General features: G+C 40.7%; 1 protein-coding gene across 4 annotated transcripts in view; it reads left to right on the top strand.

The window, feature by feature from the left end:
- The window catches only part of ERGIC2 (ERGIC and golgi 2), a 646362-nt gene that overhangs the window by 218784 nt on the left and 409528 nt on the right, over window positions 1–18050 (top strand). For all 4 annotated transcript variants that reach the window (XM_044088198.1, XM_044088197.1, XM_044088200.1 and 1 more), the window contains exon 8: window positions 5217–5312. In XM_044088198.1, the coding sequence (XP_043944133.1) occupies window positions 5217–5312 (96 nt within the window). The remainder of the gene's footprint in view (window positions 1–5216; window positions 5313–18050) is intronic.

The following is an 18050-nucleotide window of genomic DNA, read 5'->3' on the forward strand; positions in this document are numbered from 1 at the left end:
GGGAATAGATGATAAAAGGATGTGAAGTAGTAAAATAGGATGAAACATGATAAATTTTGGGGTTATTGAACTCAAATTAGCTAGCATGTAGACGTCCAATGTTATAGCTCAAAGAAGATGTGCAGAGGTTGGATGCAGATTTTGTTAAACCATGAAAGATTCTATAATTCAGGCCAGAAGAGAAATGGCAGACCGAAAATAGTAATAAGTAGACCATATAAGGCAGTATAAGATTTGAAAAGACAATATAGTCTAAAGGTAGAAATGTTTTTACAGAAGTGCCTGCACAAATATTTCTATACCCCTACAAGACTGAATAAAACTCCCAAATACGATGTATGATATTTCACAAAGATGCTCTAGGATGCATACATTTTGGGAACATATGGAGTTGCTTCAGTAAAAGAATAACTTGAATTTGATAAATCTTTGTAGTTGGAAGAGAATTTTAACTCTGTATACAGATGCTTTTATTGAGTTGGTGTAAAATAGTATGTACTAAACAGATGAAAGTGATGCTGACTTTTAGGTTTAAAAAAGCAGTAAGTACAAAATGAAAAACCGAAGGCAAGCCATCAGTGCAAGAACTAAAAACTGTGATTACAGACTTAAACATATGGAACTGAGAGCTATTGGAGGTCAGAAACAGAAATATGTAATGCACAAATGGGTTGTTTAGGGTTCTTTAATTAATACTGAGCTTGAAGAGGACATTGACAAAGGACAAACTATCTAAGATGTGTATATGTTTAATAAAGTAGACTGCAGTACAAGGTGAGAAATCATTTGTTTTATTCTTAAGATATGTACTATAGTCAAAATAAAACAAATATGGTTAATGTTGATTCCTAATATCAGATTATGTTGTAAATAGTTTGTGCTCATCTGTGTTTAATGAGCAACATTAAACATTTGCCATCTACCTGAGGAAATTTTCTTTAGTCTGCTTGGGGTATAAAAATACTTAATGCAAACACTTCCAAGCAAACCCCTAAATCTTCTGGTCTTTGTTGTATACTTAAGAGCCTCACATGTGTCATTTCATTGTTTCTTTGGGAAGAGAGATTGGATAGGCAGTACACAATCTTTTCTAACTTTGTCTGATTTATTCCTATAGTTACAATGCAATATTTTATATGCCCTAAAATTATCCCTTTTGTAACAGCAGCTTCTGTTCTAGGCTCAACTAAAAATGTACCAGTGCAGATCTTTAACTTAGGAATCCCCTATTCCTTTCTCGTTGCCTATACTCTGCTATATGGAAGGCAGTTTCTAGCCCACAGTACAAATGTCTCCTTTTCCTGTTCCCATTCTGTTACCTTTGTCTTTCTCATTATTTGTTCCCAGTACCTTGGTTTCTCTGCTGGTTTCCTGTAGTAAATTCCAGCCCCCTCTTGCTTATTCTCTGTACCACTAATTGCAGTCATCCCTCTCAGCAGGATCTCCTTTTTCCACTGCAGTGTTCATTTAGTTCTTGGAATACTTTGTGCTACTTTATGAATATAATATTCAATATGCCTGTTATCGTCCATAAGGATCTTCATCAAAAATCCCACTCTGTCCTTATTTCTTGAATTCCCCCTGCTTTTTATTTATTTATTTGTAGTTTGTTTGCCAGGATGGTCCACTGGGCCACAAAGAGCCCGTTTTCAATGGAGTCCTGGGTAGAATAGCTCCAAAAAGTACAGATATTGCAGTATACAAGGTTACACGATTACAAATGTACAACAATTAACACAGTTACAAAGTTACAAAATTTGGCATTTGCACATTTTTACTTCAACATAATTTCTTTCCAGTTTGAATTGTAGCTTTCTGCGTGTGTTATAAGAGCCTTCACTGTGTATGTGTAAAATATCCCTTCAGATCAGGTAATCCTAAACCACCTTTTTCTACTGGAAGCCTGTACTTATCCCACTTGATTTCTGTCCTTTTCCCCTCCAAGATAAAATAATTTTACTTTTTATTAATTGCTGTCCTCATCTTCTCCTCTGGTTGATAAAAATCTGCCTAATCTGTGTATAAAATTAAAGGGACTAAAAATATTTTTACTGCTTGTGTCTTGCTATCCATGTTCATATAGAAGAGCCCAACATGCTCATTCTTGTCCTCACCTATATGGTCTCTGCCTGCTCCCCACCCATTGTCACAAACCAGGTTAGTACCCTTCTCTAAAAGTACCAACATAGTCGTTATTGTACTCACCTATATGGCCTCTATCTGCTCCCCACCCATTGTCAGAAAACCTTGTTGGCTAAATGTGATCAGTTCCTTTACTGTAATGTTCTCCACATGGTCACAGAGTAGGTCAACATCCACCCTAATTGTCTTTGGAGACTTCAGGTAGTTCCAGTCCCCCTCCCTTTGATGACTCAGTAAGTACTGATTTTATACTGTTATCTGAACTCTTGCATAGAGGCTTAAATTTTTGTTCTTCACAAATACTGTTCCAAGTTTAGAAACAACCTCCCCCATGGAACTTGACCATGAACAGCATTTGCAACAAAAGGATAAAGCTCAAGTACCTAATGAAATGAACAACATCTCTGTGTGCTAAAATCAAACTTAAAAGGGTTAATAAGAAGTGAGGAGTAGGATCAAACCTTACAAAGTTGTTTAGGAAGCAGGAACTGTCACTCCTGTTGCATAAATGACACCCAACACAAAATAGACAGTGTTGTTAGAGAGCAGGACTCAAATGAACCCTTCTTTGACCACCACATATAAACTGTTACTAAGTCTTTGCTAGAATACTGTGTGCCTTTTGGTGTGTACCTATTCAAAAACCTAACTCAAACTGAAAAATGTGCTGTAGTGCTTCACCAAAATGATGTTGGACATGAACTCCCGAAGCTGGCTCAGAGAATTTGTCATGTCTCTTCTCTGTCTCCTAAAGACGTCTGCATGGCAGTGTACGCCCTGCCTACAAAGCTGTAAATGACTCGGCCCTGCTTGATCTTCTGTTTATCTGTAAGATCAGTAGTTGCACAAATACACGTTCATGGAATGAAAGTCTATCTGGCAGCATAAGAAGGACTTACTGTTGAGACAGATATCTCTGCCAAAGAATATCCCACCTCTGGATCAAACTTCCATTTTTTTAAAGCAAGCACTTCAGTGTCTTCAACTCTAACATAGATAAATGGCTGGGAAACTGCAAACTTATGCCAGTAGTTGTGTGTACCAGTGGGACTACAATTGCTAGTTTTCAAAGAGAAAGCTATGAAATTCCGAATCTATGAAGAGGGCCTCATGGGCAGATTGTTGGTGCCAAGTTTGGCAGTTTAGCTCAGACAGTTGAGGCTTTTCAGTGTTTAATGAACTGTAGTCCTGAATTTGTTTCTCTCTTTAATTGCATGACACTGTGCAAGTTGGCTAACCTGATGATATTCCTGTATTGTTGTTGTGTCTTTTGGTTTTTTCCCGGTTAGGGGTCGCCACAGCGGAACTCCGGTCCGCTAATGATTGGCAGATAGATTTTTACGTGCCGAGTTGCCAGCCCTGATGCACAACCTTCAATGAAGGTAAGCCCATTCACGCATGTCTCCATGCAGAAGACGCTCTAGCTGAGAATCGAACCAGACAGTGTCTTATTGTGAGATGACAACGCTACCACAGCACCACCACCGCAGCAAAAAATGACTTGTGTCCAGTTGGTTTACCTCAGATAAATAAATATATATGTATTCTAATTCTGGTTGGATTCATTCTGTTTTGGTTGACGTCATAAAGTTAACTTCAAAAAATTGTACTTGTCTTGCAACTGCTGTTACTGCTAAACTGGAAAGGGTTTATGTCCTCACTGTGTGATGGTGGTGCTACTAATGTCATTAATAGTAGTGTACTAAAGTGCCATTTTCAACGGTCTTTGTCTCTGTTGTCACGGTCACAGGAGGTGGAGTGTCCTTGGTTCCACAACTGTGTGTAAAATGTATATATATATAACGTATGTGTATGCATCATATATGTATACATGTTTACACATATATACATGCATATATGTGTGTGTGTATATATAAAAATGTGTTTGTATATATGTATTCTATATTTATATGTATGTAAATTATATCTATTCATACACACATATGCGTGAGCATGCCTCACAGTAATAGGTTTCCAGTTCTTCAGCTGTTGTTATCCTGGTCTGTGATACTGAGGGATAAAACCCTGACTACAATCAGACCACCAAAGTTCAAGTAGCAGTTTCAGGGCTGGAGGATCAGGGAAGATATTGATGACAAATGGAGTAACTAGTCCTCACCCATCCTGAAGGGTTGTTTTTTTTTCCACAGATGAGTCAGTTTCCTGCCATCATCCAAAGCCATGCAGTGGTGTAATTTATTATCTTCCTAATGCTCCGTAGGTATGCTTGTAGTGTGCGTGTATGCACTTGTGTATTCTGATGTACCGATGTCCTGCCTGGCATTCTTTTGACCCTGTAATGAAGGATAAAGTGGGTTATTGGAAAATGTGTGGCATGTACATGTCTGTCTGTGTATATTTGACCCTTGTTAAGCAAGGGGGAATTTGCCAGCAAGTGTGGATTTAACATTTGAACATTTTAACCCAATGCCAGAATAAGAAAAGAAATGTAATAAGTTTACTTCCACCTCTCAAAAGCAGACAATAGCAAGAGAAGCAGATTACATTTCTGAATATTTACAAGCTGATGGACTAAGATGGCCAGCTTTCGTTAACATTATTTTGTGCACTGCACTTTTAAGTAAAGGCTGGATGATTCCTCATATAAATCTTCTCTCTTATGATGCAAATTAAAGTAAACTGTGTTGGCCAACATGATGAAACATATCTTTTCTCATACATCTTAATAAGTCATGTGCTTTCAGGTTTTTAAAAAAACTGTCTTGTATTTACTAGCTAGGCACAATGGTGAAAATGTAAAAACTGGTTTTGCAACTCACAAACACTGTCAGTTTGCTGTACTGTTTGTAGTGTTTATCAAGCCAGAGATCAGCATAACAGCTTTTCTCTTCATTTGGAGGCACTGTAGTTAATTATTGGTTTAAAGAAATGAACTTTAAAAGGAAGTAAATTGCATATCGATGACATTCTTACACAGCTTGATAAGCGTTCAACTCATTGGTGAAATATTCAGATGTGACATGTTTGTTTTGTACCTCATGGATGCAGTGATTTTAAGCAAATTGTAAATGAATTCTTGTTTGAAAAATGTTTTCTTTCATTTTTTTCAACAGGGAAGATACTATTTTATGGCCTCCTGATGCCTGCAGGATACATGGATACTTGTATGTCAATAAAGTTGCAGGAAATTTTCACATAACTGTGGGCAAGTATGTTCTTTTTAAATAACTTAACAGGCTTAGACTGTGTAATTCTATTACTGAGAAGATCTCAGTTTCATTGACAAATGTGAGTGAGCATATGTTGGTGTGTGTGTGCTTGAATATTATGTCTCACTGGTTACTTGCAGTTTTGAGGTAGTTTTTTGTCATAAGTTACTGCATCCTTTTGGTAGTCTAGTGAAGATTGATAGGGATTGATTGTTGTTTTATATAACTTTATTACATTTCCATTTTAGATAATGCATGATTATATATACAGTAATAGAAGAGAAAAAATAACCATAGTAACATTTTCATAGAACCAAGATGCTCTCCTCCAAAAAAAGGAAGCCAATGTGGTGGTCTCCTGCCATAAACAAACTTTACAACAAAAGGAAGAAACTGTTGCAGAAAAGAGGAAAATCCCAGGATGCAAAAAACTCCCTTACCAGCCTCAGTAAGAAACTGAGATCCCTCATAAAATCCTCTAAAGCTAGTTACGAAAATAAAATTGCCAAAAATTCCAAAGACACCCACAAGGCATTCTATAACTATGTCAAGAATCTAAATGGCAATGCTCAGATCTGCTCTGAGCTACAACAGAATGGCATTAAATATACTGATCCCAAGGATATTGCCAATATCCTGGCAGATCGATTCAGTGCCAACTTCACACCCCTCTCACCCCCTAAACGGCCCATCTGAATACCGGAAGATTGCCAAATTGCGGTAATAACGGCCACACAGGTAAAAAACACACTCTCCAAAGCTAAGAATACAACATCAATGGGACCAGATGACATCACGGGCTATGTACTACATGAACTACAATATGAACTGACACCTCACCTAAGTGTTGTTTAATCATAGCCTCACCTCAGGTTTCGTGCCCACTGAGTGGCGCGGAGCTACAGTTATCCCACTCCACAAGGGGGGATCCACCTTGGATTCCAGAAACTACCGTCCCATCAGTCTGACGAGCCTTATCTGCAAGGCCATGGAGCGTATTATCATGGAACTTATAAACAAAGACATTGGCAACCTTCAAACACTGGACCCCGCTCAGTTTGGTTTTGTGAAGGGCCAATCTTGTCTTCTGAACCTGACTGACTTCTTTGAATCAGTCTCCAGAGCAATGGACAAGGGTAAGTTGGTCCACACAGCCTATCTAGACCTCGCTAAGGCCTTTGACACCATCCCCCACTCTGGAATCATAGATAAACTTACTAAGCTGGGCATTAATCCCTACGTCATCCAATGGGTTGCCAACTGGCTTACTGACAGAACCCACACTATAAAAGTAGCCGACTCCAAATCCAGCTCCAGAAAAGTGACAAGTAGAGTACCTCACCTGGGACAGCTCTTGTTTGGCATGTACTTCTCTGAAGTACAGGCCAACACAGTTCTCAGATGACTGCAAACTGGGAGCCATTATTGAATCCCCAAATGATGTGGATACTCTACAAAAGGGCCTTACAGAAACAGATGCTTGGTGCCAGAGCCATGGACTCAAGCTCAATGCCAAGAAATGTATAGTTATCCCCTTTGGGAAAAAACATGTACCCATGAATTACCATATAGGTGGCAGTACACTAAACACTGAAAGTGTGATAAGAGATGTAGGGACACAGGTGGACAGTGGTCTCACCTTCAATATCCACATCGCCGCAACAGTCAGGAAATCCTTCTATGTGGCACACCTCATCACTAAGGACTTGTCATCCAGAAAAAAAGAGGTCATTGTCTCATTGTACTCATCCCTCATTAGACCCATTATAGAATACAATGCCCCATTTGCTATGTACCTGTCAAGACATCTGCAACAACTGGAAAGGCTGCAGAAATACCTCACTAAAAGAATCACAGGTCTAAAGCAGATGCCCTACCCTGACCGCCTTAAAAAAACTCCAGCTATACTCTGGAAGGAATTGGGATATGTCACATATTGTCTACTCAAGAGGCTATCTTTGCTTAACATACAAGGTCATGTCAAACCCAGAGTTGTTAGACATGCTACACTTAAAGAAATCCCAATCCCTCAGAGCCACACGCTCCAGGGATCTAAACCTTGTCATCACAATAAACAAAACATGCTGGAGGGATAGGTTCCTGACCCAGAGACTCCCCAGACTCTGGAATAGACTGCCAATACATGTCAAGCAGAGTGCCTCTTTGGCCCTCTTCAAAAGGAACCTTGACGATTGGATGGGAGAAAGGAAATTCACCCCGGGGATCAAGTCAGTCGCCCTGCTAGACAGGGGTCCAGGGAATAAATAGTGTGGGAAGAAATAGCCAGGGAATTGTTATGGCTAGGCTTGTATTAGGCCCTAGGGCTGACAGCCTAGTACCAACCTATGAACCTATGTAGTATGCATGCTTTGTTTTTAACAATTCACTCATACATTACATAAATTGCTCCAATTCCTTCCTTCCCTTAAATCTCACTTCCACTGAACATTATTCTGCATGTATTACCCACAAATTCCATTTATTTCTATGTCACTTGCACTTTCCCTTTTCTAAATATCCCCTTCCATTTCTTTTATTTCCTTTACAGCATTCAGTACTTCAGTTGTCGTTGACATAGATTTTGATTTCCTTTTTCTTATAATTGTTTGATGTTCTTCGTGTTTCACTGTTGCAGTCATTACATTTGGGTTAATCTGCTTGCAGTAGCCCTCAGTCGGCCTGATTAACAAAGTCTTGGGTCCTGCATTGGATGCTGTCCCTTCTTCCATGACGACAGGTAGTCAGGGGTATAAAACATGTAGACGATGCCATTACATCAGTCTTTCTTGTCGTGCGGTGTCCGAAGCAGAAGCAGTTCGCAAGTGCCGGTCGGCCGACTCCTGAAATTTTCGTTTTCGAGTTTCAGAACCAAAGTCTTCAACTAAAGCTAAGTACCCTGTTGGAGAAACTTTTTCTTGCTCCTTACCGATGTCAGTAAAAGTTAATAATTGCATTACTTGTGGAAAGCAAATACCTCAAAAAGATTTTCGTTTGTAATGTATTCCTTTCCTGGGTCCTGACCACGACGTACCTTGCTGTCGGTTTTGTGCTTTATTTAATCAGCGCACTATCCGTTGTCTGTATATTTTCGCCTCTAAATATTTCGGTTCTCTGTTTAATTATCCAGAAATGTCGGTTAGTCATCCGACTACCGGGATTCCGAAAAAATGCAAAGATAAAGACAGAGACAGGCCACCTAGGACCAGAGCTGCTGACGACGCTTCTCCTAAGCCAGTCGCCAGTTCGCTGGTACTCAGTGAGGCGCTTTCGCAGCCCCTGATACCCACTACTTCTGATTCGCAGGCCTCTATTGAGACTCATTCGGAGTCCAGTATGCCGCAAGATGCTTCAACTGTGGAACCTGCGGATGTCTCTACTTTGGATGGCTCTGAAGCTGCTGTGCAGGCACCGGCTTCTGAGGGTGTATTCAGGCCTACGGACTTGCATATTAAACCGATGCCTCCTTCTTCATTTAGGCCTAAATCTTGAACCATGCCTAAGAAAACGGTGCCCAGGCCGCATGCGCAGGCCTCTATGCCTAAAAAACAAATGATAAGAATGGCTGAAGATCTTATTAATTTAATCACGGGAAGCCAACCTCCTCATTCTAAGAGATCTAGGACTAAGTTGTTTATGAATCTTCTGACCAGGATTCTGATTTTTCTGATTCTTCTGATGATCTGGATTTGCCCTTATGTACGTATGAGGATTCTGATGCAGAGGACTCTATTCCCTCTGCTTCCCCTCCAGAGGATTTTTCTTTTGGTGAAACCTTACATACTCGGGAGCATTTCCACTGGGAAAGCCAGGATTTTTCTGATTCAAAAAAGAGGCTTCGGGATTTCTTACTCCTGCCTCAGCATAGGCCGTTAGCTATACCTCCTGTACTAGACATTGTTGCTGATGCCTTTTCGGAATCTAGTTTGGCCCCTGATTCTTTGCCTCTTGCTCCTAGAAAACCTGACAGATATTACAGGGTTCCTGATTAACTCAAGTTTCTTTTAAAAGTCCAGAGACTATTTCACAGGGACCCAAGGGCATTAAGGCTTCTACTGCTAAAAATCCTACCCCTTCTGATAGAGACTTCATGCTGCTGGATAGATGGGGTAAGAAGGTTTACACTTCTGCAACCTAGGCCATTAGGGGTTTAAACTGCCAGTTTCATATGTTAAAATATCAACAACATGTTACTGGGTTGTTTAAACAGAAAATGATGTTGATTCCTGACTGTGCTAAAAATAACGAATTACAGGATTTAATATATTCTGCTGAACAGGTTGGTAAACATACTTTGCAATGTGGATTTCATTCATTAGAGGCCTCTTGCAGGGCTGCTGTTACTGGATCTGTGCTCAGAAGGCATGCTTGGCTTAAGGAGCAATCTTTGCCTGATCATGTTAAAGTTAAACTTTTGGATGCTCCCTTAAATCAGGACCACCTGTTTGGCAACAACGCTGAGGAAGTTCTTAAAAAGATGGAAGATAAAGCTAAATCTATGCAAACTGTTAAAGATTTCTTGCAAGTTCAGCCTCCTAGATTTAGTAGGCATTGGCCCTCTACAAATTGGTCCTTTCCAGCCCCTTCCAGGTCTTCTCAAGCCAAGCCGAGACACAGCAGAATCCCCAGATCTAAGTCCCAGGGGACACACAAGACTAAGCAGTGGGGGATTTCCGCACCCAAATCTAGGAGCAGTAAGACTCCCCCCTATGAAACTGTCTCAATGACTTGTTTTTAAAACTTCCAAGCACTTCCCAGCTGAATGCTCCTTTAGGCAGAATGATTGGTCTGCAGGCCAAAAACTGGGAACTCGTTACCCAGGACAAATGGGTTTTAAATATAGTGACCCAAGGATACAGATTTCAATTCCACATGTTACCAACACCAAGCGAGTGGCCAGATCTACCCCCAAATCAGTGGGCAGAGGCCCAAAACCAAGATGTTCTTCATGTTTCACTGTTGCAGTCATTACATTTGGGTAATCTGCTGGCAGGTTGCCCTCAGTCTGCCTGAATTCCAAAGTCTTGGATCCTGAGTCAGTTGCTGTCTCCTCTTCCATGACGTCAGGTCGTCAGGGGTATAAACATGGAGCCGACGCCATTTTCTTTAGTCTTTCTTGCCGTGCAGTGCCCGAAGCAGAAGCATTTCGTAGGTGTCGGTCGGCCGACTACTGAAATATTCGAGTTTGAGTTTCGGAACCAAAGTCTTCACTAAAGCGAAGTACCCCATTGGGGAAACTTTTTTCTTGCTTTTTACTGATGTCAGAAAAAGTTAATAATTGTATTACTTGTGGGAAGCAAATACCTCATAAGGATTTCCATTTATACTGTATTCCTTGCCTAGGCCCTGATCACAGTGTGCCAGGCTGTCGGTTTTGTGCAAGATTTAACCAACTCATTATTAAGTGTCGGTATATTTTTGCATCAAAGTATTTTGGAAACAGATTTAACTACCCAGAAATGTCGTCGGATAGCAATCCGACTACTGGCGTACATAAAAAATGCAAAGAAAAGGATAGATTAAGGCAGTCGAGATCCAGCACCAACGACTAACCTTCTCCTAAGCCAGTCGCCGGTTCACCGGTACTCAGTGAGGCGCTTTCGCAGCCCCTGATACCCGCTACCTTAGAGTCGCAGGCCTCTACCGTCACCTATGTGGAGTCTGGCATGCCGCAAGATACTCAAGGTATTGGACCGACTGATGTATCTCCCTCTGATGGGTCCGGAGCCGCTGAGCAGGCACTGGCTTCTGAGGGTGTATTCAGACCTCAACATTTGTATATCAAACCGACGACAGCTGCAAAAACAAAGACAAAAGCAACTTCTAAAACAAAAAAAAAATTACGCATGAGCCACGTGCACAGGCCTCTATGCCTAAACAACAGATGATTAAAATGGCTGAAGACCTTATTACCTTGATCAGGGGTACCCATCCCCTTCCAGATAAGAGGCCTAGGCAAGACACTGATTATGAATCTTCAGATCAGGTTTCTATTTCTTCTGATTTCTCTTCTGATCAGGAATTATGTATACCTCCCTATGAGGATTCTGATGCCGCGGAGTCTATTCCATCTGCATCTCCTCCAGAGGATTATTCATTTGGAGAAACTTTGCATACTTTGAGGGAGCATTTTCACTGGGAGAGTCAAGACTTCTCAGAATCAAAAAAGAGGCTCAGGGATTTCCTTCTTCTCCCTCAGCACAGGCCTTTACCCATTCCTCCTGTCTTAGACATTGTGGATGATGTGTTTTCGGAGTCAAGCTTGACCCCTGACTCCTTAACTCCGGCTCCCAGTAAACCAGACAGATATTACAGGGTCCCTGATTCACATAAATTTTTATTTAGAAACCCTGCTGCTGATCCTGAAACTATTTGACAGGGTCAAAAGGGAGTTAAGGCTTCAACAGCAAAAAACCCTACCCCCTCTGACAGAGATTCAAGGGCACTGGACAGATGGGGAAAAAAGGTTTATACATCTGCAACCTTGGTAATCACGGCCTTAAACTGCCAATGTCATATGCTTAAGTACCAAAAACATGTTATGGGATTACTGAAACAGAAAATGATGTTGATTTCAGAATGTGCAGAAAATAAAGAATTGCAGGAATTATTGCATGCAGCTGAACAAGTTGGAAAGCATACTTTGCAATGTGGTTTTGATTCCTTAGAGGCCTCCTGCAGGGCCGCAGTTACTGGATCTGTGATTAGGAGGCATGCCTGGTTAAAGGAACAAAATTTGCCTGATCATGTTAAAGCTAAATTGCTAGATGCACCTTTACAGCATGATTCTCTGTTTGGTATTAAGGCAGAAGAGGTTTTAAAGAAAATGGAAGACAAAGCTAAGTCTATGCAAACTGTTAAAGACGACTTACAAGTGCAGCCACCTAGATTCAGTAGACACTGGCCTACAAAAATTGGTCCTTTCCTGTGTCAGACAGAACTCAAAGGGGCAAATCCAGACACCCTAAGGGTTCCAGATACCAGGCGCAAGATTCATACAGGTCAAAGCAATGGGGCGCTTCCACCTCCAAATCTGGAGGAGATAAAGCGCAAACCTACAGAAAGCAATCCCAATGACTTCCCTCTGCTTACACCAAGCACTTATCTTTTGGCAGCACCCATAGGGGGAAAATTAGCACTTTTTGCTCAAAATTGGCAGTTAATAACCCAGGACAAGTGGGTACTAAACATTGTATCACACTGATACAGATTCCATTCCCACACTCTGCCAATGGCAAATGGTTGGCCAGATCTGCCAAAAAAATCAATGGGCAGAGGCACAGAAACAGGTTACGTCCATCATGGATATGGGGGCCATTCAGACAGTACCAGAACAGGAAAAAGGACAAGGTTTTTACTCAAGACTGTTCTTGGTACACAGAAAGGACAAGGCCTGGTGGCCAATACTGGATTTATCTATTTTGAACACGTTTCTGGACATTCCAAAATTCAAAATGCTGACATTGCAGCAGCTTCTGCCCATGCTGGGCAAGAATGCTTGGCTGGTGACTTTAGACCTAAAAGAGGCATACCTGCATGTCCCAATAAGACATCGTGCAGAAGATACCTCAGATTCAATGCTGGCTTAATGCATTATCAATTTTCTGCACTGCCCTTTGGCTTCTCTACTGCGCCCAGGGTATTTACAAAGTGCCTGGTACCAGTAATTGCATTTTGCAGACAAAGAAGTATACAAATATATCCTTACTTGGACGACTGTCTCATTCAAGCAGAGAAAAAGGACACTCTTCTTCGACACCTGGCGTTTGTGAAAAGGCTTCTAACATGCCTAGGGTACACAATAAATGAGAAGAAATCACAACTGGTACCCTCTCAAAAGATTACATTCCTGGGTGCAAGCTTGAATACAACTGCCCAGATGGCTTACCGCACGCCATACAAGCAAAGGCAACTGACTACATACTTCAAACTGATGGCAACAAAAACCCAGTCTTCTGCAAGACAAATTCTACAGGCCCTGGGCTTCATGGCATCCTGCATCCTAATGATTCCATATGCAAGACTGCATACGTGGAAACTTCAATGGTACCTAAAAAGTTTATGGAGTCAACATTCTCACAGTCTGGAAACAATGATTCCTGTCATTCCCTGCCTACAACAGGAGTTTCTATGGTGGGCAAAGGCATGTCACCAAAACATGGGACAGCCCTTCACTCTACCCCTGCCAGCCAAACCTTAACAGTCGCATCAGATTATGCCTGGGGGGCCCACATGGCAGGAAGATGCATTCAGGGCATGTGGACACCAAAATAAATAAATAAATAAATGCATCTACATATCAACCAGAAAGAGATGCTAGCTGTTCAAAATGCCCTAACAGCCTTCAAGGACTTACTTCATCCAGGACAACTACTGATAAAGACTGACAACACCACAGTCATGTGGTACATAAACAAGAAAGGGGGCACACACTCATACCCCCTTTGCAGATTAGCCATGGCACTGTGGGACACAGCTTTGACCAACCAAATACATCTTCAAGCTCAATTCCTACCAGGGAAACAAAACACTCTGGCAGACGATTTAAGCAGAAACCTTATGGATCCTCACGAGTGGAAACTAAATCCACAAGTCTTCAGCATGATAACAGACAAATGGAGGAGCCCAGACATAGATCTATTTGCCTCTCCTCAAAATTATCAATTGAAAAGATTTCATCACAGACAAGCATGGAAAGTGTACGCTTTATCATTCAATTGGAAAATAAAAACACAACAGCCATCCAAGTATTCCGAAGCGTTTTAATCCACACACTAAGCGCTTTCACCATCAACACATGGCATCATCAGAGTGAATGGAATCAAATTGTTCCCTTGCTTTTATACATAATGTTAAAACAATGCTCTAATTGGCCGACACCATAATTACCTTGTTCTTAAAGAAGCATATATCAAACTGTTACATACAGCTCGTGCATTTATACAAACTGTCTTTGTGAAGCATATACATTTCTACAAAATTCATACTAATAAAAAATATGTATGTGTATGCATAACATATAACAACATTTTAAAACAACACATACAATTTTTAATAACTGTATGCCAACAGTATACATTTTTTACTCTTCTATATAACATTTGCCCTTTGTTTCAGTATTGGTTTTAGGGAGATGTGTTTGTTTAAACCAGGTGGCATAAAAGCTTTTAACAAAATCTGCCATTTATATTCCAAAAGTTCCACCTTTAATTTCTCATCTCTCCCTCTTTCACTGAACAACACCCTATCTGTAACAAAAAATACAAATCTCCTAAAGTTAGTACACTTCATACTATGTACATATAGGGCATTGTGTGTGTCGTGACCCTTGATAGCCCTAAGGTGTTCCCCTATCCTGTCTTTTAGTTTCCTAATGGTCTTCCCTACATAGTAGGCACTACAGTTGGTACACGTTGTATTTTATATTTTTTGTTATAGATAGGGTGTTGCTCAGTGAAAGAGGGGGAGATGAGAAATTAAAGGTGGAACTTTTGGAATATAAATGGCAGATTTTGTTAAAAGCTTTTATGCCACCTGGTTTAAACGAACACATCTCCCTAAAACCAATACTGAAACAAAGGGTAAATGTTATAGAAGAGTAAAAAATGTATACTGTTGGCATACAATTATTAAAAATTGTAATTTTTAAAGTGTTGTTTTAAAATGTTGTTATATGTTATGCATACACATACATATTTTTTATTAGTAAGAATTTTGTAGAAATGTATATGCTTCACAAAGACAGTTTGTATAAATGCACGAGCTGTATGTAACAGTTTGATATATGCTTCTTTAAGAACAAGGTAATTATGGTGTTGGCCAATTAGAGCATTGTTTTAACATTATGTATAAAAGCAAGGGGACAATTTGATTCCATTCACTCTGATGATGCCATGTGTTGATGGTGAAAGTACTTAGTGTGTGGATTAAAACGTTTCGGAATACTTGGATGGTCGTTGTGTTTTTATTTTACAAGTGCAATATCCATTGGGTATTTTTTTACGTTATTCGGTTCATTCATTTCATGCTTTTCCTCCTCTGCCTCTTCTCCCCAAGTCCTCCTAAAAGTCGGACGAGAAACCAAAGATGATACTAATTGCCCAGGACTGGCCACTCCAATACTGGTACCCAATCCTAAGGAACTTGTCTCAATACCCAGCTTGGACCTTGTGTCAAAGACCACAACTACTGTCCCAGCAAAACAATCAGGTCCTGCACAATCAACTACAGACCCTGAACCTGGCAGCATGGCTGATCATGTAGTCATACAAACAACTCCTCTCAGTAAAGCTGTGATGGATGCCATTTTGGAAGCCAGAAGGCCTAGTACTAGAAAATCTTATGCTGACAAATGGAAGAGATTCTGTGCTTGGAATCGAGCACAAGGAGCTGATACAGCAGAACCAAATATTCCTTAGATATTGCAATACTTAACTGATATGCTTGACAAAGGCCTGTCTTTCTCGTCGATTAAAATCTATGCCTCTGCCATTTCGGCTCATTACAATACAGAGCCACCAATCTATTCTGATCCTTTACTAAAGCAGTATCTTAGAGGAGCCAAAATCTTAAAGCCTCCTAGAAGATCACCATTGCCTGCATGGGACCTCAATTACGTGTTGGAAAAGCTCAACCAGCCTCCATTTGAACCAGCTGCTACCGCTGATATAAAGTTCTTATGGAAAACAGCTCTGCTACTAGCAGTTACTTCAGCAAGAAGAGTTTGAGTTACAGGCCCTCATGGCTCTAGAGCCTTTTATCATATTTTACCCAGACAGGGTGTCTCTGAGGACAAATCCTACTTTTATGCCTAAGGTGGTTTCCAGCGTGGCTCTTAACCAAACAATTCATCTGCCAACCTTTTATCCAAATCCGCTGACCAAAGGGGAGAGAATTCTGCATTCGTTGGACGTACACAGACAGCTAAGATTCTACTTGAGCAGGACTAAAGCTCTAAGAAAAACTGAGCAATTACTAGTGACATATGCTGCAGGATCAGAAGGCAAGGCTATTTCAAAGCAGACAGTTTCAAAGTGGATAAGCCGCTGCATCCATTTCTGCTACTTACACCATGGTAAACCTGTGCCCAAGGGCATTGGGTCTCATTCCACCAGTGCTGTAGCTACTTCAGCAACCTTTCTCAGGGGAGTACCAACCAAAGACATTCTAGAGGCTGCTGCTTGAAGTTCAGTTCACACCTTTACAAAGCATTATCATTTGCCTCTCTACTCTAAATCCAGGGCAGGCTTTGCCACTGCAGTTCTACAGGGCCTTATAGCCGCTCCTAATGCTGTTTAGCTCCAGCCTCCCAACCATAGCTTTGGGATTCTACCCAAATGTAATGACTGCAACAGTGAAACATGAAGAACATAGTACAGTTGTGTACACTTACCATAAATGTAGATGTTCGAGTGTATTCACTGTTGCAGTCCAGGTTACCCTCCCGCCATCCCCCTGTCATTCTGGAGTTTATCTTTCCTTCTCTATCTTCTACAACCTATGTGGTGTATTTGCTTGTAGATGAAGGTAAAGTTTATATTGATGCATGTGTGTGTGTGTGTGTGTGTGTGTGTGTGTGTGTGTGTGTGTATATATATATATATATATATATATATATATATATATATATATATATATATATATATATATATATATATATATATATATATATATATATATTTTTTTTTTGCTACCTTTTTGGGGGCACCTGACATCAGGGTCAAGGAAAAACTAAAGAAAATGGCGTCGGCTGCATGTTTTATACCCCTGACGACCTGACGTCATGGAAGAGGAGACAGCAACTGACACAGAACCCAAGACTTTGGAATTCAGGCCGACTGAGGGCAACCTGCCAGAAGATTACCCAAATGTAATGACTGCAACAGTGAATACACTTGAACATCTACATTTATGGCAAGTGTACACAACTGTACTTTCTCTCTCTCTCTCTTAAGCATGGGGGCTATTCATTTGGTACCAGAAGAGGAAAAGGGACAAGGTTTCTATTCAAGACTTTTCCTGGTATCCAGAAAAGGCAATACATGGCGTCCTATCCTGGACCTTTCTACTCTAAACACCTTTCTGGTGATTCCAAAAATCAAAATGCTGACTCTTCACCAGCTGCTTCCTATGCTAGGCAAAGATGCATGGTTGGCAGCACTAGACTTGCATACCTGCACATCCCTATCAGGGAGTCTTGTAGAAGATACCTACGCTTCAAAGCAGGTTACATGCACTATCAGTTCTCTGCACTCTCTGTGGCTTATCTACTGTGCCCAGGTTATTCACAAAGTGCCTAGCTCCAGTCATTGCATTTTGCAGGCAAAGAAATATTCAAATATACCCATACCTGGACGATTGTCTAATTCAGGCAGAATGCCAAGGCATACTTTTGAATCATCTGGCTTTGTTCAAAGGGTGCTGACTTGTCTGGGGTACATAAACAAAAAGAAATCACACCTGGTACCCTGTCAACAAATTATATTCCTGGGAGCAAGCTTGAATACAACTTCTCAGATGGCTTTCCTCATGCCAGAGAAATGGATTCATTTGACAACCTACTTCAAACAAGTGGCCACAAAACCCAGCTATCTGTAGGGCAAATACTGCAAGCCTTAGGTTTCATGGCCTCCTGCATTCTCCTAATTCCATATGCAAGGCTGCATATGAGGAAACTACAATGGTATCTCAAAATCTTATGGTGTCAACTTCACAGGATCTAGAAGCAATGATTCCTATCCT

The sequence above is a fragment of the Protopterus annectens genome, chromosome 11.part0 (assembly GCF_019279795.1).
Source record: "Protopterus annectens isolate FY-2018-M chromosome 11.part0, PAN1.0, whole genome shotgun sequence".
In the NCBI taxonomy this organism is placed as follows: Eukaryota; Metazoa; Chordata; order Ceratodontiformes; family Protopteridae; genus Protopterus; species Protopterus annectens.